This window comes from Heptranchias perlo, chromosome 15, assembly GCF_035084215.1.
Source record: "Heptranchias perlo isolate sHepPer1 chromosome 15, sHepPer1.hap1, whole genome shotgun sequence".
NCBI lineage: Eukaryota > Metazoa > Chordata > Chondrichthyes > Hexanchiformes > Hexanchidae > Heptranchias > Heptranchias perlo.
The window spans coordinates 34,490,880-34,514,925 of NC_090339.1; the positions used below are offsets into that span (position 1 = coordinate 34,490,880).

Consider the following 24,046-nt stretch of genomic DNA (forward strand, 5'->3'; position numbering starts at 1 on the left):
TCAGGCTGTTGCTTGACTAGTCTGTGGGACAGCTCTCCCAATTTTGGCACAAGTCCCCAGCTGCTGGTGAGGAAGGCTTTGCAGGTCGACTGGGCTTGGTTTGCCTTTGCCTTTGTCGTGTCTGGTTCCTGGTGGTCCGATGCCGGGTGGTCCGTCCAGTTTTATTCTTATTATGACTATTTGTAGCAAGATTGTACAATTGAGTGGTTTGCTAGGCCATTTCAGAGGGCAGTTAAGAATCAACCACATTGCTGTGGGTCTGGAGTCACATTTAGGCCAGACTGGGTAAGGACGGTAGGTTTCCTTCCCTAAAGGACTTTGGTGAACCTGATGGGTTTTTATGACAATCCGACAGTTTCATGGTCACCATTACTGATACTAGCTTTTTATTCCAGATTTTATTTAATTAACTGAATTTAAATTCCCCAGCTGCCATGGCGGGATTTCAACTCCTGTCTCTGGATTACTAGTCCAGTAACATAACCACTATGCTATAGTTACCATGTACAGTTGAACGAGGAAGGTTGTATTTTCGTTTTTTTTCAATATGGAAAGTGATGGTTTGCCGCTTTCTCTCCATGGTTATTGAGAGGTAGAAATATCAAACAGGTTTTTGGCATGTTGAAGAGGGAACCAATCAAAGCAATCTAGCGACTGACGTGCCAGTAACAGACGTGAAAGTCAGGGATGCGTGAAGAAATAAATGAAGGGAAGGAAGTACATATAAGGAAATGAACAAAGCAAGATCAGTGATTTATTGTAATAGGTGATTCAGTAGTGAGGTAAATGGAGTGAATTACGCAAATGGCATAATGTTAGCAGGGTTGTTTTTTTCTATGGTATGAACACAGGATATAGAAACGAGGGCGGACGAACTAATGAAAGGGGAGTGGTAGTATGTGTAGGACTTCCAGTCCAGTCCAGGCTCGGACTCTAGAGACAAGTTAACTTTCAAGATTTATTGAATGTGTATGTGATTACAAACAAGCAAATACATCTATTATATTTGTAAGTAAGATACCATCCGGGATCAAAAGCACCACCACTCCAGGCCAGTTCTTGATCAGAAGTACCCCGTGAAGATACAGTACATTCTACATTTATACTTCTACTAAACATACCTACTTTTGGTCATAAGATATGATGTAACCCTAGCACCATGTGTTATCCCTTTGTCTAAAAACGTATTCAACATACTGATTTGTCTCTGTCTCCCTCTCCTCTCTATCCTCTCTCTCTTTCTACTCTCCCCCTCTCTCTCACTATAGCTCTTAAGGATAACTTGAATTTTTTCTAGGTAGGCAGATGTGACTGCAAAAGGGAAGAGCTATGTGTAAGCAGTTGGGGCTAAGCTGTTGGTGCAGAATATGATAGAAGTAACAAACATTCATGTTTTTAAAATGAGAGGGGAACGATTAAAATGGTAAAACTGAGTGAACAACAATGGGAACAGTAGAGTGAACAAAACCATATTATTATAGAGGCAGGAATATAAGATGGAAGTAGATAAGGACAAAGAAGTTTTAACATCTGAAATGCTTTTAAACTTATGAAAGTGTTAGGAACAAACTATTGGAACTAGAAGTACTGTACAGACAACTGGAGAAAATATTGATATTGGTATCGAGACCTGGATAAGAACAAATGATGGACAGAAGATGGGATTAAAATGGTACAGACTGTTTTGTAAAGATAGACCCAACAAACTGGTGTAGAAGTGTTACAGTTGATGAGGGAGACCTTAACAGCTATCTAAAGGATGGATATAAAAGCACATGGGAAGTTGACAGAAAAACTTTGTGTAGACATCTATCTATGTTAAAAATGTTGCATATAACGTGTACTTACTGCCGCAAATGTCACAGTTTGTTCCGGTGTCACTTTCTCTGCCATATTTGCGGCAACACTATTTATTCATAGGCTCAAAGTATAACAAAAGCAAATCAGAACTGAAAAGGCAGAAATTTTATGAATCAAGGGCTAGAGAACAGCCAATGGCAAACTACTAAACAACAAAGATTCTCTTGACTGGTCATTCAACATATCTACATTTTTTTTTATAAAGGTGAATCAATTCCATCACTCGGCTTTTTGAAAATTTTTCATGTGCTATTTTCATTTCAGTAACTAGAATTTCTAAAGTCCAAAATAAGATTTAAAACAAAAGAAAAACATTTTTTTAAATTATGTATTTCATAAAAACATGATTCATTTTACCCATTCAATTATTTTTTGTGTCTTTTAATATGTTAATTAAAGTTTTTAACTTAGTCAGTCTTGGCCTCTTCCAAAATCCTGGCTTTAACTTGGTATTATTGCTCAGAGCCTTGACTCTTAGCTAAAAGCTGATTCTGCAGTCTGAATATGTGGAATGTGTACAATTTCCCAAGATATATCAGTAGCATTTAGTCACCTCAGCTGCACGAATGTTTCACCCAGTAACACCCCAAGGTGTGACAATAGGATCCCTCGTGGTCTCAACTGGAGACATGTCTTTCGCAAGTGCCCTTGCGTGCCTAATTGCAATCTTTTCATTGGTGGACTAAGAAGCACTTGGCAAGACAAGGCCTAATGAGAATCATTAGCTTTTTTCTTTATTTCACAGATAGCAGGTAAACATACAGTCAAAGCAAATTCCATTTATTTAGCTCAATCTCACTTCTCTTCTCAAAAACTTGGGAAAATATAATAAACCATGTGCCCTGTCCCTTTTGTTGGACAGCTGACTTGTTTTTGGCATTACCTTTCTTTGAAACTATATTTAACTACAAAAGCTGGCCTCCTATATTCTTATCTTCCCGTTAGGGCCAAGGGTTGTGTGTTGTAGTCTCCCGTTTGAATCTTGTCTGCCCATATGTTCTTTTATCCCATTGTGTCTCCTTGCACCCACAGACAGGAGGCGGACTGTGATGCTGACTTTCTCCTAGTAATTACTTGCCAGTAGGGCTGTCATTTCCTCTCTCCTTGGGGTGTGATTTCAAGAAGGATATCAACTGCTCAATGGGGGCCATCCTGACTAATGAGATGGTTGGCTTTCTTTATATCAGTGTGATTTCGACAAACTGGCCTGCCTTGCTTTAATACATATTGAATGCCTTCAGCATGTGGCCTTTTTAAACTTGTGTGAATTAATTTTGTTTTAAAACACATCCCTTAAACATAACTCAATCCCACGGTCCTTTCCATGAAGAAAAATTGATCAAAAATCCTTAAACATGACAACAGCATATCTTCCAATTCACCACAGGCAATCTCTTGGTAAATATAAAACAAGGTCAGCCATTTATGATTTTCACAGAATAATGGACAGACTCTCAGAATTTGATCCCCAAGGCATCAATTAAAAATTTCCAGAATGCTATGTAATAAGAACGGAATTTGACTTCTTTAGTTACTGTGATCAGTGGTCCTGGAGTTGTGCCCAATATGGCAAAACATCTCTAATATTATAAAACAACTTATCCTCTGATTCACATGAGTTATGCCAAGGAGATTTGTTAGTAATTTATGTTAAAGACAACAAATCAATATTTAACAACTGCTACAATCTCAAAGCAGAAGGATAAATAATATGTTTGTCCAAATAAAAAAGGGCTGCATGAAATTATCATGTAATAATCATGGTAGATTTTAATATTCCAACGGTAAAGTGGGCAAATCAAGAAAACTGCAAAGGATGGGCAAAGCACTCAGAATTTCATGGAGGTAATTTAGTCATTACTTGTTAACATAATATGTGAAGTAGAGTACTTAGGCAGAAGCTATACTATATTTAGTATTTAGCAACCCTTGAGGAATAATGGTAACCTGGAGATGGGGTTTAGGAACTAGCAATCTTTGTATAATTAGATTTGATAACGTAATTAAAACTAAAGCCAAAAGCAACATGTTCAAGACTTTAAACAAGCAAACTGTAAGGCTATGAGGAGGGTGATAGGTAGAATCAACTGGGTGTCTGAATTTGGAGGAAAACTACAGAAGAACAATGGAAATATTTTAAGGATACTCAAAGAAAGAAACATTTGCGTTTATATAGCTCATTTCACATCCTCGGGACACCCCAATTAAGTACTAAAATGCAGTCACCGTTGTTTCTGTAGGCAAGTATATCAACCAATTTGCAACATCCTACAAACAGCAATGAGATGATTGGCTGGTTAATCTGCAGGTAAACATGTTGGCTAGTACACTGAGCGAACTCACTATTCTTAGAAAGGGATCTTTTATGTCCACCTGATTTAAAACCTCACCTGGAAGTCAGAACCTCTGACAATGCAGCAGTCCCTTAGTTCTGCACTGAAGTTATGTGATTGCCACATTTCAGGATTTTTTGACCATTTTTCCACATAAAGGATCTGAAAATAAGGGTTTTTTTTTAAAGCTAAGTGTATTCCCAGAAGTTTAAAAAGAAACCTAGATGAAATGTGGTTAATAAGCTAAATGGAAGTTGTTTTTCCCATGTTAAAACAACAAAGATTAAACAATAAGTGATTTGTTAGCTTCTGTAGGTAACTAAAGAACATCCCATTGTGTTGAAAAGCTGTTTGATCTCTGTATGTGATGAGAAGGACAAAAAAGGGACACATGGGGATATGAAAAGTCAAGCTTTTGAAACCTAGATGTTGCAAGGCAGGAAGTACCCAGCAAAGACTCTGTGAAGGCTAGGATGCAGGGGAGTTACTCTGTTTAAGTTATGTAAGGCATTCCTTTTCTCATCTAGTGTTTGCTTGGTCTGCCTTCTGAGGGATAGAAGCAGCATTTATGTGAAACTCACAATAATCCAGTCCAAATCATAAGGAGATGCCTTACGATGCCTGGGTTGTACTATCATACAGGTAGATATAGGGCATTGTGAGGAACTCAGAGTTAAGAGTAACCGAAGCCATTGAACCTGAGGAAGTGTTTATGGCAAGCCCAAATTTGTAAGTGTTCAAGTCTATAGTGGAGCTTGAATCCACAGCCTTCTGACTGAGATGGAAGAATGCTACAACTCGGCTAAGGTAACACAATAAGTGCTGTAGAAAGGTAGTATATATCCGCAGAAAAGGAAAAAAATAACAAGATCTGGACAAGTGGCTCAAATCAAGTGATCTGATATAAAGAATCAAACAGCAATGGGGATTAAAAATGATGCAAAAGTAAGAAGGTAACTAAAATGAGTATTAGGAAGGGCAAGATGAAAATAGAAAAGGAACAACAGTACAGATAAAAAAACTTTTTTAGCTACGTACATAGTAGATTGTTAGGGTACATAGTAGATTGTTAGGATCAGGGAATAGCTAATGTATTAAATGAGTTCTTCACCTCAGTCATCATGATTGAAGATGGTGGACAAGTTCTGGTTCTATGAAAGTGGCTCAGGAGTGTATAAAGATGTGGAGGTTAATTATGCTTGTGTTGTAACAAACTCAACACACAAAATATTTATAGAGCACCTAGATATACTGTATGATCCTTAAGGAACTGAGAAATGAAATAGATAAAATCCTAGTTAATATTTTGAAGAGTTTCATAACTACAGGGGTAGTACCTGAGTTTTGGAAAGCTGCTTATATAATCTCAATACTCAAAAAATGTGACCGACATATCAGATAATTATAGACAAGTTAGGCTAACATCTATAGTTGCAAAAATTCTGAAGGGTAATTTACAAGATGCCAGTTTACATCTAAGGAATATTGATGTCATGAGTCAGCAGAAGCAATAGGTCATGCCTCAGAAATGGACTGGGATTCTTTGAAAAAGTGACTAAGTTAGTGGATGAGGAATTTTGATTGGATATAATGCACTTGGATTTTAAGAAAGCATTTGATAAGGTTCTTGAATTTGAAGCTGTTAAAGAAGTTTGAAGCACATGTATTACTGGTAAGATAGCTCGATGGATAGGCAAATTTGCAAAGCAATAAAAAATGATGATAAATGGAAAAGGCTCTGCCTGGGGGCAATGACTAGTGGAGATCCATGTCGGTTTGTTTTGAGTCTTTTTTTACTCTGGTCATAAATTATCTGGAAATGGATACTACTAGTAATGTTATAAAATTTGCTGGTGACTGTAAACATTGTGGCCAGTATAGAAGAGAGAGAAAATATCCAAATAGACCTGCCAAAGAATTAAAAATTGCACTTAATGTGGAGTAAGGCATTGCATATTGCTACAAAATATAAGGGCTATGTGTATGTAATGAATGAGATTGCATTGACAGGAATGGAAAATGACAAAAGGTTTTGTTCACTGAAAGCATCCAGTCAATATGAAGTTATTGTTAAGAAACAACTTACATTTATATTGTACCTTTCATGATTTTGGGACATCCCAAAGTGCTTCCTAGTCAGTGAGGTAGTGGCTGATAGTATTTTACTGTCCTTCTTAGCCACATTGTTTCTGTTGGCAATGTAGGGAAACACGGCAGACAATTTGTACGCAGCAAGGTCCTACAAACAGCAAGAAATAAATGTCTATAATTTTTTTTTAATGTTGGTTGAGAAATAAATGTTGGTCAGGACACTGGAAGAACTTGAATAGTGCCAAGGGATCTTTTACATCCACCTGAGGCGGCAGACAGGACCTCGGTTTCACATTTCATCCCAAAGCCAGCATCTCCTACAGTGCAGCACACTCTCAGTACTGCGCTGAAGTGTCAATCAGTCCATATTATGTGTCTCTAGAGTGGTGCCTGAACTCGTGACCTAATGATTCAGAGACAAGATTGCTGCCCCTGAGCCACAGTTGGCAAGTAAGATCTTGGGATGCATCACAAGGGCATTTGATTACAAATCAAAATGGGTTATTTTAACTCTATATATCTGAATGATGAGACCCCAATTTGGACTGCTTCCAATTGTAATTGCCTTCAATAAGATATGGATGTATTGGAGAGGATGCAGAGAAGAATGACTAGGATGATTGAGTTAAAAATCCATATGATAAGGATAGGCTGAAGAACTTTAATTTGCATTCACTTGTGAAAGGAAGATTGAGAGGCAACTTAGTTCAAACCTTGAAGATGATGAAAGGAAGGGATGATATTGATGTAAGTAGTGGAGTAGTTCAAGACAGTCAAGCCTCAGGGCTAGAGTTTTATGCGAACTGTTTTTTCTCCATTCTTGTGTGGAATTGACCTCTATCAAAGTTGGTGAATGTTAATTCACTAAGCTTCCCCTTTAATAAAAAAAAAAGTTGGATGATTATCTGCCAAGTAATGATATTGAAGGTTATAAGGATGAATTTAGGCATAGGTAATAGTTTATGGAACACTTTATGGTATGTTACTCTGTTGTTGGCAAGAAAACCGGAGAAAGTTTGTTGAAATTTTACTTGTTTTAAATCTACATCCTCAGGAATCTTTTGAGTTAGACTAGGTGGAGGCCATGACTATCATTGTGCATGGCATATTAGAAGAAATGGACTTAATGAGCTGAATGTTTTTTCATTTGATTGCTTATAATTGTGGACGATAAATGCAGAAGTAGGGAGAGTGGTTTGGGAGACAGTAGTAGATTGGAACGATTGGTAGATCAGGAGTCAAGCTCCCTGCTGTGCTCCACCGCTTGAGAACCATTGATGTATAATATTCTACATGAATACACCTGTGAAGTTAGACAGAAGAGTGATGATATTGGTGAGATAGGATTTCGTAACTGTTGAGAGAATTAATATAACAACAGACGAGGCAGGGTTGGTAAAAACAATGTGGGTAACAAAAAGGACAGTAAAATACTATTGGCCACTACCTCAAGATAGAATGCCTGATCAGGGAAATCTGTTTTTATATTGGATTTAATGGGGTATTGTGACCACTGTCTTCCCACTTGGGAGCCTCACAGCTGGTGGCAAACCCAATATAAGTGTGCCAGATTCGCTAAGATCGGCGGCTGTGAAGAGCCGGTTTTATCGTGTCTTTCCAAATTCCAGCCTTAGAGATTCTATCAAGTTTAGTTTGTAATTATCACCAGTTGCATGGTAGCTGGTGATAACCACCAAACCCAACATAAAAGCAGATTAAAAGAGGCTGCACGAAATTGTAATGTGAAAATCATGGATGAAGTGGCCAGAGCAGGTTCAACCAGATGGGAAGGGTGAATGCACAAGTTATTTAAAATCAGTGACTGCTTCTTAACACAACACACGAAGCAGAGAACTTGAGAAGAAACTATGTTAGATTCAGCATTTAACATTCCACTAAAACTGATCAGTAATCTACAAGTGGATAAACACTTGAGATCAAGTGATCGCTATGTATTTAGATTTGGTACTTTTGGCCTTTGACTTCAATAGAATAACAAATAGAGGTAGATGACTTTAGGAGAGAAAATTGTGGCTCTATTAAATTCTTCCTCGTGCGCTCAGCCTCACATACAATTTTTGTTTTAACGAATTAGGGAATTATCCAAAAAGACTAATTCTGGGTATCTAGATGCCCCCTCCCCCCAAATTGATCATCTTTTTGTATTTTACTCAGTATTCAAAGTAAGAAAGGTTATTATTCTGCTTAGAGTTTGTAAGCTTCATGATCTGATCATTGAACCATAATACAATATGATGTTCGGAACAGCTGTACTAAGATCGTGTCCAAAGTTTTGGTGTCAACTTGATGCCTCTACCTTTTTCAAAAATACTAAGGTATGATACTTAGGTATGATACTAGAATGAGGCCGAAAGTACAGCAGGGGCGGGAGGATTCCGCTGAGTCATGTGGCTGCACCATTGTGCTAAACGCGCAGAGGGAGAACGACCTAATTGTTTCCCCCATTTACCCATTTGTATGTGGAGGTTGAACTACATTCAGTTAATAAGGAAAACCATACCTATGGTAGGAAATGTTTCTGGTCAAGTTAATGGAATGTGCGTCTTTATTAGAGAACCTTCTGTTGACTTAGATTTGTTTCTTTCACCTGCAGGCACAGATAGTCCATACACGAAAACTGGCCAGGAGATTGTGAATGTCTGCCACCAGACTCTGGCTGAGGTAGAAATCTTTTCATAAACCCTATATTAAATCTGAGCCTGCGTTCAATTTCACAGCATGTAAATGGGTAGGGTACACCTCAGTGTATTTATTGGTCTAGTTTTAAAACAGACATACAATAAAAAGTATTTTAGGTCAGTGTCCATCAGCCGCATTGTATTAAAAATCCATGTCTCCGTTTGTTGACTACGTTCTCCTCTTTCTCTGCGAGTCTCATTCTTTTCTTAGAAAAGAATTTGAGGGTGTCCAGGACCTTTTTTTTCTTTCCCCGTTTTCCCTAAAGGTGCTGTCATCAGCCAGGGCATAGTTCCATAGATGCTGGTAGGCCTTTGTACTTCACCTAAAGTGCCAATCCTGATATTTGAGTTGAGACAATAAATGTCAGCAGACTATTCAACAGTTGGGGGCATTTAAGCTGAAACTTTTCATGTCCTCACCCAATATCCATACAAATCCACTTTCCTGAACTGTATTGCTTAATACTGCACCAGGCACTAGGGAATTTACAAGAGTCTTGTTCATTAAACAGGTTCTCCATGATCTTGGGAGGCTGGTTATTTAACACCGTTCTTTCTGATTAAGCTGTATAGATGGAACATCTTGCTGATCTCGCTGTATAGATAGGACAGAGGGCTGGAATAAAGTTCTGGATCGAACTACTCAAACATTAAGTGTATAAGTTGAGATATAATACCTTAATCTTCAGTATAAGATTTTCTTTCTGTTTAGTTCAGTGATATTTAAGTCTTCAGATTTAATTTTTTTGGTGTTTCAGAAATATTCAGCCTTAAATAATTCAGATTTCATAGAATCGTACAGCACAGAAGGAGGACATTTAGCCCATCATGCCTCTTTGTAACAGCTATCCAATTAGTCTCACTCCCCTGCTCTTTCCCCATAGACCTGCAAATTTTTCCTTTTCAAGTACATATCCCATCCCCTTTTGAAAGTTACTGTTGAATCTGCTTCCACCACCCTTTCAGGCAGTGCATTCCAGATCATAACAACTTGCTGTTTAAAACAAAAAAAAATCTCCTCGTCTCCCCCCTGGCTTTTTTGCCAATTACCTTAAATATGTGTCCTCTGATTACCGTCTCTCCTGCCAGTGGAAACAGTTTCTCCCTATTTACTCTATTGAAACCCTCTATTAAACCTCCCCTGAACCTTCTCTGCTTTTTAATGTAAGCTTTACCCCACACTATTAAATTTCTAGTCCTGATGTACAATTGGAACACTCATCTTCAGATAATTCTTGTGAACTCTTTCCAGCTGATGCGATGACACAGAATTTTGCAGTAGGTTGCCTGGCTCATGTACAGTCAGGAGTGAAGTGTTTTACCCTCAAACAGTAATTTTTCCTTTAAAGTTTTTGGTTGTGGCTATTGCTGTAACTGCATTTATGAATCCAATTATGGAGTGTTTGCTATTAGTAAGTTTAGAGCTCAGGTGAGAATATTTGATGCAGTTTAAATCCACCTCAAAAATCTTTTCAATTCTTTTTGATTTAGCTGATTTGATTTTTCCTTTTTTTTAAAAATAGTATGATGAACATTTGACTCAGCTGGAAAAAGATATTGCATCTGCCAAGGAGGCTGCTCTTGATGCTGCAGAGTTTGACAGTCTTGATCCCCTGACCCCAGGGCCTCATACTCCTCAGGTTGGTCCCAAAACAAATTGGTATATATTTGCTTTCTTAGATAGTGTCTACTGCCTCTTGTCAGCTCATGGATCAAAATACAAAATGTTTCTCTCAACTCTACCTTTAGTCTTCCACAATGTATTATTGTCTTCACTGCAAGGTCAAGAAGTGAACATTTTGGTGCTTCAACGTTCCAAAATGGCCTTACAGTTGTCAGTTTCTCTCCTTTTGTAATTCTGCTACTTTGGTGAAATCATGACCCCTAGAATTCTGCAATATCTCAAGACAACATTCTGACACATGGAAATGTTGATTCCGCAACAGCTCTATCCCTTGGTTGAGACCCATAATAATTTTTAAAATAACACATAAAATAGTACTAAGCTGGGCCTTTGTTTAGAAAAATTAGGCATTTTAAACTGTTGAAAAGCAGTATACTGTGCTCTTCTTCTGGGTTTTGATGTGCTGCTCAGCTGTTTACAGTAATAAAGCCAATTAACATCTAATTATCTCACCTGACTTTTCATCAAGCCAGGTAAGGCAGCTAGATGTTAAATGGCAACATAGTTGAAATGTTTTGTTTCATTTACAATATATCTGTAGTATCTCGGGCAGATCCTAAACATGAAAAGTACTACTTAAACTGAGTTTGATATCAAAGTACTATCTCCTAGTAAGTTTAAAGTGCCAGTGAGAAACATAAATAGTAATCAGCTGTTACGTTCAACAACAGCTCACTGGCATCTTAAACTGGAGCCACATTGTTGTAATTTTAAATGGGAAAAACATAATATAATTTCTAAGTACTGGCACCTTAAATACCTAAAACACGCATGCTTGGAATAGGAGCAGGAGCTCAGAGGCTGGATTCGGAGCTTCTGTTAGCCATGATTAAAGAGGGGATTTCAGTGGGGTTAGATGGTATCTAGTGTTTTTAATCCCAATTCAGTTATTTGACGCAATCTTTTAATCCCTGTGCAATTCACATGTCGCATATTTTAATTGCCAAATTGGACTCCATTTCTGCAAGGCCAGTTGATTAAGGAGCTGAGATCAATGGGTAGATAATTCCCATGCACAGGAATTAACAAATTTCAAAGATTTGTGTTATTGGTTCCAATCTAATTATGTGGGGAAAATTGGTTGGGGGGAAAATACTGTGGCGGATTCCATGGCGATGGACTCACACAATAATAGGAACTCTTCATATAATGCATTTGCATCTGGAAAATTAATAACTGAGGAAGAATTACTTGCGCTCTGCATGCACTTCCTCATTCTTTGAATGCAGATCCCACTGTCACTCCCAAATCCTCTTCTCTCTTGAGAACTGGGAGTTTCACCAATTTTAGTATGTTTGTTTACCTTGCATAAATGTGATTTCTTTTTTGTGTGGTATATCTACTGAAGAACTGAGGGTTTGTATACCTTGTGTGCTGAACAGATCACATGGCTACTGGAGAAAATTAATCAGTTACTTGTAGTGATATACCTCCTTACAATTACACACAACCCTGAAAATGGCAAACCAAATGTTTTAAGAAAAATTAAAAGAATGACCTCTTTTTCTATTTTTGTGGATGTTTCAGCCACCAGAATTCGAAGATGGAAATATGTCACTCGGCACATCTCGAGACCTTTCTTTGTTTCATGAGGAAGGCAGTATGTCCACTAGTGCCACCCCAACAACAACACCAGAGAAAATGCACCACAGGTTGGCACAGGTGAGAGGAAGGGCAGTGGTTCCAATAAATGGTTCAGCTGGAACATGTTTTTCTCGTGTATCTGTAGGAAGGGTTCTGAAAGCACCATTACTACTGATTGAAGATCACTGATACAGACAGCCATCTCATAATCTTGCATCTGCGTGCATTTCCTGTATATTACAGTGGAGGTACTGATGGACAGTCCCTTCTTACACTGACTAGATCCCGGTGTGATTTTTGTTTCCTCCCTTCTTTCCTGAAGCCACTGACTCATGCTGGAGTACAGTTTTTCAGATCACAAGATGTGTTTGGATGAAGATGGCTCTTTAGAATACCAACCATAGCATCCACCAATTAGATGCTAAAAGCTGTTGCCAGTATCTTGTGCAAATGGGTATTCTTCAATTCTAAACATAGTTATGGAGCATCGGCGAGCTATTTGACCATATGCTCAATCCTGTCCTCACCCAACGTCTAGCAGTGGTCAGAAGGGGACTGTTTTTTTATAAAAACAATTCCTTGAGCCACAGACACAGAGGCCAAAAGTTGTACTCCCATTGTCACTACAGTTGAGTTCAGCTTATTCAGTGTAGGCCAGGGATTTATCCTGGAACTTTCCTGGCTGAAACTTCTTTGAAGGAATATGTGTTCCTCTTTTTAGGGTTGCATTACTTTCCAAGTCTCATGCAGTATTCTTGTTTCTTAGGGTCATTGCCGTGAGAGGCGTATAAGGACTGGTGAGGAGGAATCTGATGTGGATGTGGAAGGTTTTGAGGAAGATGATGATGGCAAACCGAAAACACCTGCCCCAACAAGTGACTTTTACCATGTTCTGCATGTAATATTTCATTACAACCCTTGAATGTTTCATCTGATTATTTTGTGCATTTCTGTTTTAATTTATAAAATGTACTGTAAAATATTTTGCTATATTATCTGTGACAGGAAGATGATGAGGGAGAGTGTGACCTGGAAGATGAGGATGAGATCTCTGTACCACAGCGTCAGGCGAGTGTGTTGTATGAAGATTTGCTGATGTCAGATGGGGAGGATGAGGATCACAGTGAAGAGGAAGAAGGGGACAATCCATTCTCCTGTGAGTAGGATGCTGTCTGCTATTTCAGATTGTATTGTGAATTTAACTTCAAACTTCTTTAAAGGAATAATCAAGACCACTTATGTGAAAATAAGAGCTCACAACAAATTAAATGGAGTCAGCCAAGTCCCCTAAGTGGAATTCTTACAACAGCATATACTTATAGTGTGCCTTTCCTGTTAAAAAAAAATTCCAGCTGCATTGTAAGAGATTGGAGAACACTGAGCAGGAAGTGGGATAGAAATTACAGGAGGTGATCAACTGCACAATCAAAAAGGTATGTTTTAAGGAGGCTTTTGAAGATGGCAAGGCATAAGAGTTTAGAAGGAGGTCCAGACACCAGAAATATGATAGCTGGAGGCTATTTTCTATCCATGTTCTAAAACTTCAAATTTATAGTGGTTACTGTCATTAAGTAGGTCTTGGTTGAGTGTTCATGTTAAAAATAAGTCTCAACTATTCCTCCAAATGGAGTTTGAGCCCTAGTCAGCCGCAAGGCCTGTTGGTGAGATATGAGACAAATTAAATACCACTGAATACATTACAAGAAATATTTTCCCCCCTCTCTTGGTGGCTCTGATTCTTATAGGGCATTGATGTTGCCATCCATTTCCAGTATAGCATTTAAATGGCCCAGGTGTCAGCAGGCTGGGAGGCATCATAGCCAACTATGATCCAGTGTTCACCTGATGTCCACATACATGCTCTTTGCAGTAGAAGTCACTGGATAATGATCAGCAACAGAAAGCCTGGCTGATTCTTCCTCTCTCCAGCTCTAAGACATTGAAACCAATTGTCACGCCCAGGCTGAGATCAGTTATCCAAGCACAAAGCAAGGATTGAACTTGGGATATCTCTCTTCTGAATGGCTCAATACCACACTTTGCCCACTGAGCCATTGAGGCAGCATCACAAAAATACATTACCTAGGAACAAATTTAGATTTTTTTTATTCGTTCATGGGATCAGGGCGTCGCTGGCAAGGCCAGCATTTATTGGCCATCCCTAATTGCCCTTGAGAAGGTGGTGGTGAGTCACCTTCTTGAACCGCTGCAGTCTGTGTGGTGAAGTTTCTCCCACAGTGCTGTTAGGTAGGGAGTTCCAAGATTTTGACCCAGCGACGATGAAGGAACAGCGATATATTTCCAAGTCAGGATGGTGTGTGACTTGGAGGGGAACGTGCAGGTGGTGTTGTTCCCATGTGCCTGCTGCCCTTGTCCTTCTAGGTGGTAGCGTTCACGGGTTTGGGAGGTGCTGTCGAAGAAGCCTTGGCGAGTTGCTGCAGTGCATCCTGTGGATGGTACACACTGCAGCCACAATGCGCCGATGGTGAAGGGAGTGAATGTTTAGGGTGGTGGATGGGGTGCCAATCAAGCGGGCTGCTTTGTCCTGGATGGTGTCGAGCTTCTTGAGTGTTGTTGAAGCTGCACATATCCAGGCAAGTGGAGAGTATTCTATCACACTCCTGACTTGTGCCTTGTCGATGGTGGAAAGGCTTTGGAGAGTCAGGAGGTGAGTCACTCACTGCAGAATACCCAGCCTCTGACCTGCTCTTGTAGCCACAGTATTTATGTGGCTGGTCCAGTTAAGTTTCTGGTCAATGGTGACCCTCCGGATGTTGATGGTGGGGGATTCGGCGGTGGTAATGCTGTTGAATGTCATGGGGAGGTGGTTAGACTCGCTCTTATTGGAGATGGTCATTGCCTGGCACTTGTCTGGCGCGAATGTTACTTGCCACTTATGAGCCCAAGCCTGGATGTTGTCCAGGTCTTGCTGCATGCGGGCACGGACTACTTCATTATCTGAGTGGTTGCGAATGGAACTGAACACTGTGCAATCATCAGTGAATATCCCCATTTCTGACCTTATGATGTAGGGAAGGTCATTGATGAAGCAGCTGAAGATGGTTGAGCCAAGGACACTGCCCTGAGGAACTCCTGCAGCAATGTCCTGGGGTTGAGATGATTGGCCTCCAACAACCACTACCATCTTCCTTTGTGCTAGGTATGACTCTAGCCAGTGGAGACTTTTCCCCTGATTCCCATTGACTTCAATTTTACTAAGGCTCGTTGGTGCCACACTCGGTCAAATGCTGCTTTGATGTCAAGGGCAGTCACTCTCACCTCACCTCTGGAATTCAGCTCTTTTGGCCACGTTGGGACCAAGGCTGCAATGAGGTCTGGAGCCGAATGATCCTGGCAGAACCCAAACTGAGCATTGGTGAGCAGGTTATTGGTGAGTAAGTGCCGCTTGATAGCGCTGTCAACGACACCTTCCATCACTTTGCTGATGATTGAGAGTAGACTGATGGGGTGGTAATTGGCTGGATTGGATGTGTTCTGCTTTTTTGTGGACAGGACATACGTGGGCAATTTTCCACATTGTCGGGTAGATGCCAGTGTTATAGCTTTACTGGAACAGTTTGGCTAGAGACGCAACTAGTTCTGGAGCACAAGTCTTCAGCACTATTGTCAGGGCTCATAGCCTTTGTTGTATCCAGTGCACTCAGCTGTTTCTTGATATCACGTGGAGTGAATCAATTTGGCTGAAGACTGGCTTCTGTGATGGTGGGGATATCAGGAGGAGGCCGAGATGGATCATCCATTCGGCACTTCTGGCTGAAGATGGTTGCAAAGATAATAGTGAAAGATTCCTGCTAAACACTAAACGGAAAGACATTTTATTTCTATAAACTGGGAAAACTTGCACCTTACGTATGGCAGGGTCTGCTATTCACCCTAGTCATAGGTCAGTTATGCATCCATTGACATTATAATTGATCCATCAGCTGTATGAAAGAATTAGGCTTAAACAACTCAGCTGATGTAAAAGTAAGGTACACACATTTTAGCATTTACACATTGTGTTTGGCTGACTGCATTTGAAAATTTAACATGACACGCTGCAGATCAGGTCTAGCATGATTAAATGCAGAATAAATGGAAAATGTTCTACTCCTCTACCAATTTCCCTCATTTTGATGAGCAAAAAGTATTATTTTAAATAAAACTAAACATTTTTTTAGATGTGTTGTTAATGCAACAGTTATTATGGATTTGAGCTCAATGGAGACAGTTTTTGGCCCTTGAGTATTTGACACTTAGCTGGCAATTGTCTACTGTATATTATCAGCAACAAGTTTAGATGTTGATTTATTGTTCTTTTAGGGAGTCCTAGCCCTTCTGAAAATTTAGACTTGGAAGCTTCCCAATGTAAAAAAACTGAAAGGATTTTAATGAGTATTTTTCCTATGCAGGAGGGAATAGAGATTCATGCACTAACCAAAATCCTTTGGACATTGTGAAGTGTTACCACTGGGCCTTGTTTAATTATTTTGAGAATACGTGGTATATATGTTACGATGCTCTTGGCTTTCTATTTGATGTGTAAGTTATGTTGCCGAGTACCTTAGAAATTGAGTTGCTCCATTTCCATTCTATTTATACAGCGCAGTTGCTTTCTGGTGCCATCGGTTTTACTCAAATATACAGACACAGTATTAGTGATTATCATTGTCAGTGACAAGTGTAACATTGCCTGTTTATCTGAACTCTCCCATTGTTTCAAACAGCTATTCAGCTCAGTGAGAGTGGCAGCGACTCTGATGTTGAAACGACTGCCATCCGACCAAAAAAACCGCATCTGATACCTGAGAATACACGCATGGGAATGGAAAATGAGGAGAGCATGATGTCCTATGAGGGAGATGGTGGTGAGACCTCTCAGATCATGGAGGACAGTAATGTAAGGTAAAATTATTTGGGCAGGGTGGGTTTACCACTTTTGCTTCAAACCAATAAAGACCAGTTTCAAGTTTGATTAGATGCACAAAAAAAGTGCAGGCACTTTTGATAGTGCCGTTAGGAACTTTTGTTGCCTCTTGCTTCAACCCCTACCATACATAGGTTTGGTCCATTCTTTCTGTTTACACAATGATAAATGGTCTATTTTAACTATTGCCATCCCTCTTTAACAAAAAATGTTGCATTTGACCAGTCTCATTGCCTTATCATAATAATAATATGACCTTTCCAATTGGTGTTGATTTCCACAAATCTTGTTGATCAGGAGTGAATGTGTGACCTTTCTTTTCATGTTGCTTGCCATAATCTTATTGGTTGCTGATAAGCACATGACCAACCTGATTATTCATGTATGGTTGAGAAGGCTCTGGAACCATGTTAGAAAGGTGTTGTGATTTGACAGGATTCAGTGATAGAGTAATGGCTTACTGACCCCTAGTCACCACTTAGCTGTTTCTGAGGCAATCATTACTTACTGGACCATGTGCCAGAAAAGTTCACCTGTCATTGGTCTTAATATAACCACATGATCATAATCAGGAATGAGATCACACACAATGACTGGACAAATCATGGAGTAGTTTCAAATAATTTTTCTTGGGCTACAAAAAAATCTTAAAGAATAAAAGGGTATAAAGATAAACCCAGCAACTATAGGCCAGTCAGTTTAACCTTGGTGGTGGGGAAACTTTTGGAAACGATAATCCGGAACAGAATTAACAGTCGAGTGTGGATTGATTAGGGAAAACCAGCACGGATTTGTTAAAGGCAAATCGTGTTTAAACAACTTGATAGAGTTTTTTGATGAGGTAACAGAGAGGGTAAATGAGGGCAATGCAGTTGATGGGGTGTATATGGATTTTCAAAAAGCGTTTGATAAAGTGCCACATGGTAGGCTTGCTATTAAGATTGTGGCCCATGGAATAAAGGGGGCAATAACAACATGGAAACAGAGAGTAGAGGTGAGCGGTTGTTTTTCGGACTGGAGGGAGGTGTGCAGTGGTGTTCCCCAGGGGTCGGTGCTGGGACCACTGCTTTTCTTGATATATATTAATGACTTGGACTTGGGAGTACAGGGCACAATTTCAAAATTTGCAGCTGACACAAAGCTTGAAGGGTAGTGAACAGTGAGGAGGATAGCGATAGACTTCGAGAGGATATAGACACTCTGGTGGCATGAGCGGACACGTGGCAGATGAGGTTTAACGCGGAAAAATGCGAGGTGATGCATTTCGGTAGGAAAAATGAGGAGAGGCAATATAAACTAGAGGGCACAATTCTAAAAGGGGTGGAGGATCAGAGGGATCTGGGTGTATGTGCATAAATCGTTGGAGGTGGCAGGGCAGGTTGAGAAAGCGGTTAAAAAAGCATACGGGGTCCTAGGCTTTATAAATAGAGGCATAGAGTACAAAAGCAAGGAAGTCATGATGAACCTTTATAAAACACTGGTTTGGCCACGACTGGAGTATTGTGTCCATTTCTGGGCACCGCATTTTAGGAAGGATGTGAAGGCCTTAGAGAGGGTGCAGAGGAGATTTACTAGAATGATTCCAGGGATGAGGGATTTTAGTTACGTGGATAGACTGGAGAGGCTGGGATTGTTCTCCTTGAGAGGAGATTTGATAGAGGTGTTCAAAATCATGAAGGGTCTAGACAGAGTGGATAGAGAGAAACTGTTCCCATTGGCGGAAGGGTCAAGAACCAGAGGGTATAGATTTAAGGCGATTGGCAAAAGAACCAAAGGCGATATGAGGAAAATCTTTTTTACACAGCAAGTGGTTAGGATCTGGAATGCACAGCCCGAGGGAGTGGTGGAGGCAGATTCAATCATGGCCTTCAAAAAGGAACTGGATAAGTACTTGAAACGAAAAAAATGTGCTGGGCTATGGGGATAGGGCGGGGCAGTGGGACTAGCTGGATTGCTCATGCATAGAGCCGGCGTGGACTTGATGGACCGAATGGCCTCCTTCCGTGCTGTAACCTTCTATGATTCTATTGTCAGGGTCATAAGTAGAATATAAATTGGTACGGGAGAGTCCAATATTTTCTTATTTATTGTACATTTATATGAGCAACTAGTGAATCATCTGTGGCATCATCCAAACTCTTCATTTTAAGCAGGACTGGTGAGCTGAACTCTTGCCAACTCTACGGCCATCTGTTACAGTAAGGGTGAGGCACCCAGTCTCTGGCAGTCAGGCCCTCGAAGCGCAGGCAACTGAGCATTATTTGTGCTTTTATATTTTTTGGTTTGTCCTATTTGAAATGTGCGGGCCTGGAGCTTTGGAAAGGACTTTTCTTAGCATTGCTGTCTCTTTGGTGGTTAATCCTAAATCAGTACACCAAGAATCGTTCAATATCCGCAACTTGAGATGTAACAAAAATAATGAAAACAATGATTTAAACTTTATTTGTGGTGCTAGGGCTTCATAGGATTCACCTATGCAGCTCACCAAGCCAAAAAACTCTTAGGTTCCAGCTGATTATTGTATTCTACCTGTCTGTCTTTCCCACCTCCCCCCCTATATCTCTCTACCCCCTAGCAGCTGTAAGCTGTCAACATTTTGTTTATCACAGTGCCACTTACATACGTAACAGGTACTAAAGGTGGCTTAATGGGTTTTCCATGGAGGCAACAGTACCATAAAAGTTTTCAATGAGACACATGCCTCACCGTCCAAATTTGATAAATCACAAATATAAAAACATTGTACTTGAAAAATATTGTAAGCATTGCCACAGATCAACTAATATCGTTCAATTAAAATATGATGTAATTTGCCTTTTTATTTTTCAGTATTGTACTGAAGTTACAGATGTACTCGTATACATAGAAAATTTAAACAAATCTCAGAAATTAGCCATAATAAAGAAGAAATCTCAATTATTTCACTAGACCCAGTGCTTTTATGGTCTGTCAATTTTCCTAGGTCAGTGTTCAACAATAAAAACATATTTATGTTGAGGCTTATCACATTTAAAAAATAGCTCAGAGAGCTTTACAGTGGACATTGAGCTGGAAGCAAAAGAATTAGGGAGGGAAAAAGGAGAACCCAAAGGCATGGCTGCAGAGATAGATTCTAGCAGCGTCTGAAGGCAGGGAGAGAGATTGCAAAGCTAAGTGATTTGGTAGGGGTTCCTGAGAGCAGGGTCATAATGGCCTACAAGTTGGAGTGCAGTGGATGGGGACAAAAAAGAATGCCAAGATTCTACATCGGGGTCAATTTATGCAAATATCCAGGGAAAATTGTTCCTTTGCACCAGAGGGATTTAGGTGCTAAAGACAGCTGAACAGAATGACTACAGTTTTGCTGATATTGAGTAAGTTTCAATGCAACTTGATGTCAGGCATGCAATCAACTGGTACAAAAATCCTGAAGCCCACCTTGGTGGTGGAAAGATAAAATTTTGTCATTGCATTCATCCATCCATCATCCCTGTGCTCGTTGACCTACATTGGCTCCCGGTCCAGGAATGCCCCCATTTTAAAATTCTCATACTTGTTTTCAAATCCCTCCATGGCCTCGCCCCGCCCCATATCTCTGTGACCTCCTACAACCCTCCAAGATCTTTGTGCTCCTCCAATTCTTGCCTTTTGCGCATCCCCGATTTTAATCACTCCACCATTGGCGGCCGTGCCTTCAGGTGCCTAAGCTCTAAGCTCTGGAATTGGCTCCCTAAACCTCTCCGCTTCTCTCCTCCTTTAAGATGCTCCTTAAAACCTACCTCTTTGATCTATCCTAATATCTCCTTATATGGCTGGGTGTCAAATGTTGTTTGGTAACGCTCCTGTGAAGTGCCTTGGAATGTTTTACCATGTTAAAGGCACAATATAAATGTAAGTTGTTGTTGCATTCATGTAGAAGCTGACTTATGTTTTGTGGATGAAGTTGCTGAGGGGTAGCACATTGATACTGAATAGGAAGGGACCATGGATGGGAGTTTTGGGGTATATCAGAAGTAACAATGAAGGTACTGGAGCAGATGTAGTGATTGTGCTGTTTGATTAGAAAATGATATGTACCAAATTACTGCACTTCAAAACTAATTCATTTTGTGAAGTGCACCACATTTTGACTTGAAATGCGCTATTACTTTGTTGCTTCATGGTTCAATTAAATCAGTTTTCACTGAACAGTGGATGCAACTTTTTATTTTTATTTTTTCCAGCTACGAGAGCTATGAGGAAACTGAGCTGAAGTCAAATACTCGTGATACAACCTTTAGCAGTGGAGGATGTGATTACGAGCTGTCAGAGGAGGAAGATGATGTGGAAGAGAGGCATGGACCAAGTGTTCTTAATGAGGTTCAACTGAGTGAAGACGAGGAGGATAGCGAGGAATTCCACTCTATTGGAGGAGACAGTGATATAGAGTCGGATATAGAGAGCTGATCACAGTGTGATATAGAATCGGATATAGAGAACTAATCACAACAGAATAAGATCTGTTGTGGTTGGCAAGACTGGGAGGCACCAACTCCAGTGTAATCACTGAGATGGAGGCAGATTTCATTGATGCTACTGTGACATCACAGGACTTCACACTGGATTATTTGAGCAGAGCATGGACAATTATTCACCATATTCCCACAATATACTTTTATGGTGGTACAGATAGTAATCCTGTATAAACTTGAGAGCAAATACAAAGCCCAGTAACAAACTGTGTTTCATACCAAAATACATTAGATTCCATGTACAAGGTTTTTATTGGGAGCTGTACAAACATTGTGTGTAAAAGAAGTTTGGGAATTTGTATTGTTGTGCTGTTCGTGAGGTGGCCCTAAAGAAGGCACATTAGTGTGTATCATAGACTTTAATATCACTGCTTTAAAAGGCTACTCTGAACTCCTTCCTGCTTGAGGGATACGTGCCAGTATAAATGCAGATCATTCATGGTAAGATTTTTTTTCCTAAAGGTACAAAAACTAATATTAATCCTGGCAATTTTCCAGGAAATATTTATTTGTATCCAAGTTTAAGAGGTGTGTATCCCAAATAGTGATCCTGCTCCTTTTATTTCATTGCCTATAGATCTCCATTTAATTGCAACTTTTAAGTTTTTTTTAATTGCTCTTGCAATTTAGGTCATCTGATTTTTTTTAAATTTGTCACATCATCTTGCATACTGAAAAACATGGACAACTGATCAAAACTTGGCCCGGTTCCAGACTGAACAGAAAATATTTGACTTTGATCTGATGAGTCAGTGGATGCATTAAGATTCCCACCTATTATGGGGTGGATATTCGTCTGCCCAATTTTATGTTCATTTGGGGACACAGTCAACAAGGATGTGGAAAGTGTATGAAAATGGAAAAATGATGGGGAGACAAAAGAGCGAACCTCCAGCGTTCCAAGTGTTGAAAGTGGAAGCAAAAAAATACTTAAGACCATAAGTAATTTCAGGAAATTAGTATACCCTCAGGAAACGTACCATCATAAACAGTCTGTGAGAAGTTTTGGCTAGCAATCTCCATTTGTACTAGTCTTGGATGAATAACTCAGAATATTTGTCTTCTGAAAATGTGTAGATCCTTCTTGTACAAATTAATCCTTATTTTGATTTCTGTTTCTATATCATGACAGCACCCCAATGGTTTGGTGGGTAAAGGCATTACCTTGTGCAGTTCTAAACCTTTCCAACTAGATAGCCCCATATTCTTTCCCAATCTATACTTAGTTAGCTGATCTCAGTGCCACCTGCTAGGAATTCCTGCTCCTGATCTCTATCCAGTGACACCAACTAGAAACAGCACGTGTGTGCCCCCTGGGGGAGAACTGGCTTGACTATGATGGCCTCTGCAGTCAAATATCCTGCTAACATTTACTGACTGGGCTTACTATGAAGAACTGCCACTTGGTTAAGTACTGGAGTATGGTTAGTCCCCATAAAGCTGTACCAATGGGTCAGTGCCTTAGGGTGAGGGGGAAATTTTGGCAAAAAACATATCATGATTAGTGTTTTGATGATTATGATCCGACAAAAGAATTTGATTCTACCTGTTAAATTTTGTGATGTGTGTGTTGCAATTTTGTGTGCTATAAATGACCACCAACTAAAACTACTGTTTGAAATGCAGTTTTGTACTGAAATGTCAGGATTTTAAGAAACACTTAAATGGCTGGAAAGCTGTTGGTATATACTATATGTTGTGGACAGTGTTGTAAATCTCAGGTTAAGGTAATAGTACCAACAGGTTAGCATTTTAAACTGGTACATGAAAAAATTGGTTTTATAAATGCAATGGGATGATCAAAGATGGCAAATGCTTCTGTGCTCCAGGCTTATCTCAACCTAATTTCCAATTTTCCACCTCCATTTTCTGTATTATTTTAGTGATTGTATTTTAGAGGTTGAACGAAATGAGGAAGAGTGTCACCTGTTTAACTTTGGCATGGCATTCTTCAGTTTTGAAGCTAGATCAATCTCCACATGAAAGCTCTCTCCAAATCACCGCACTTGGAAGTGTACTTCACTGCTGCCACTTCCTTCAAAAGAACTGGACCGCAACACAACAACTTGTACTTATATAACACTTTCACGACAATTTACAAAGAACAATGGAAGGAGGAAAAAATAGATAAAGGGATTAAGGAATGGACCCAGAGCTATGGTGGGTGATTTCGGAGAGGTGACCTAAAGCTCTGTTGAAACTATGGAATTTAAGGTTTTAAAAGTGGGGGTAGAAGTGGTCAGGTGGAGGGATTTAGGACGGTATTGCAGAGAATAGAGCTGAAGCCCCTAAAAGCTGTGCCGTCAATAGTAAAAGGTAGGAGATGCACAAAAGGCCAGATTTAGAAGATTGAAGGAGGAGAAATAAAGTTAGAGGAG

At 39.8% G+C, this 24,046-nt stretch overlaps 1 protein-coding gene across 1 annotated transcript in view; it reads left to right on the forward strand.

Moving 5' to 3' along the window:
• The window catches only part of taf1 (TAF1 RNA polymerase II, TATA box binding protein (TBP)-associated factor), a 100,168-nt gene extending 76,892 nt beyond the window's left edge, over nucleotides 1-23,276 (forward strand). Inside the window, exons 36-42 of the mRNA XM_067997051.1 lie at nucleotides 8,899-8,966; nucleotides 10,507-10,623; nucleotides 12,195-12,329; nucleotides 13,018-13,149; nucleotides 13,257-13,407; nucleotides 16,979-17,156; nucleotides 21,381-23,276. Coding sequence (XP_067853152.1) covers nucleotides 8,899-8,966; nucleotides 10,507-10,623; nucleotides 12,195-12,329; nucleotides 13,018-13,149; nucleotides 13,257-13,407; nucleotides 16,979-17,156; nucleotides 21,381-21,603 — 1,004 coding nt within the window. The 3' untranslated portion in view covers nucleotides 21,604-23,276. The remainder of the gene's footprint in view (nucleotides 1-8,898; nucleotides 8,967-10,506; nucleotides 10,624-12,194; nucleotides 12,330-13,017; nucleotides 13,150-13,256; nucleotides 13,408-16,978; nucleotides 17,157-21,380) is intronic.
• The last annotated feature ends 770 nt before the right edge of the window (nucleotides 23,277-24,046 follow it).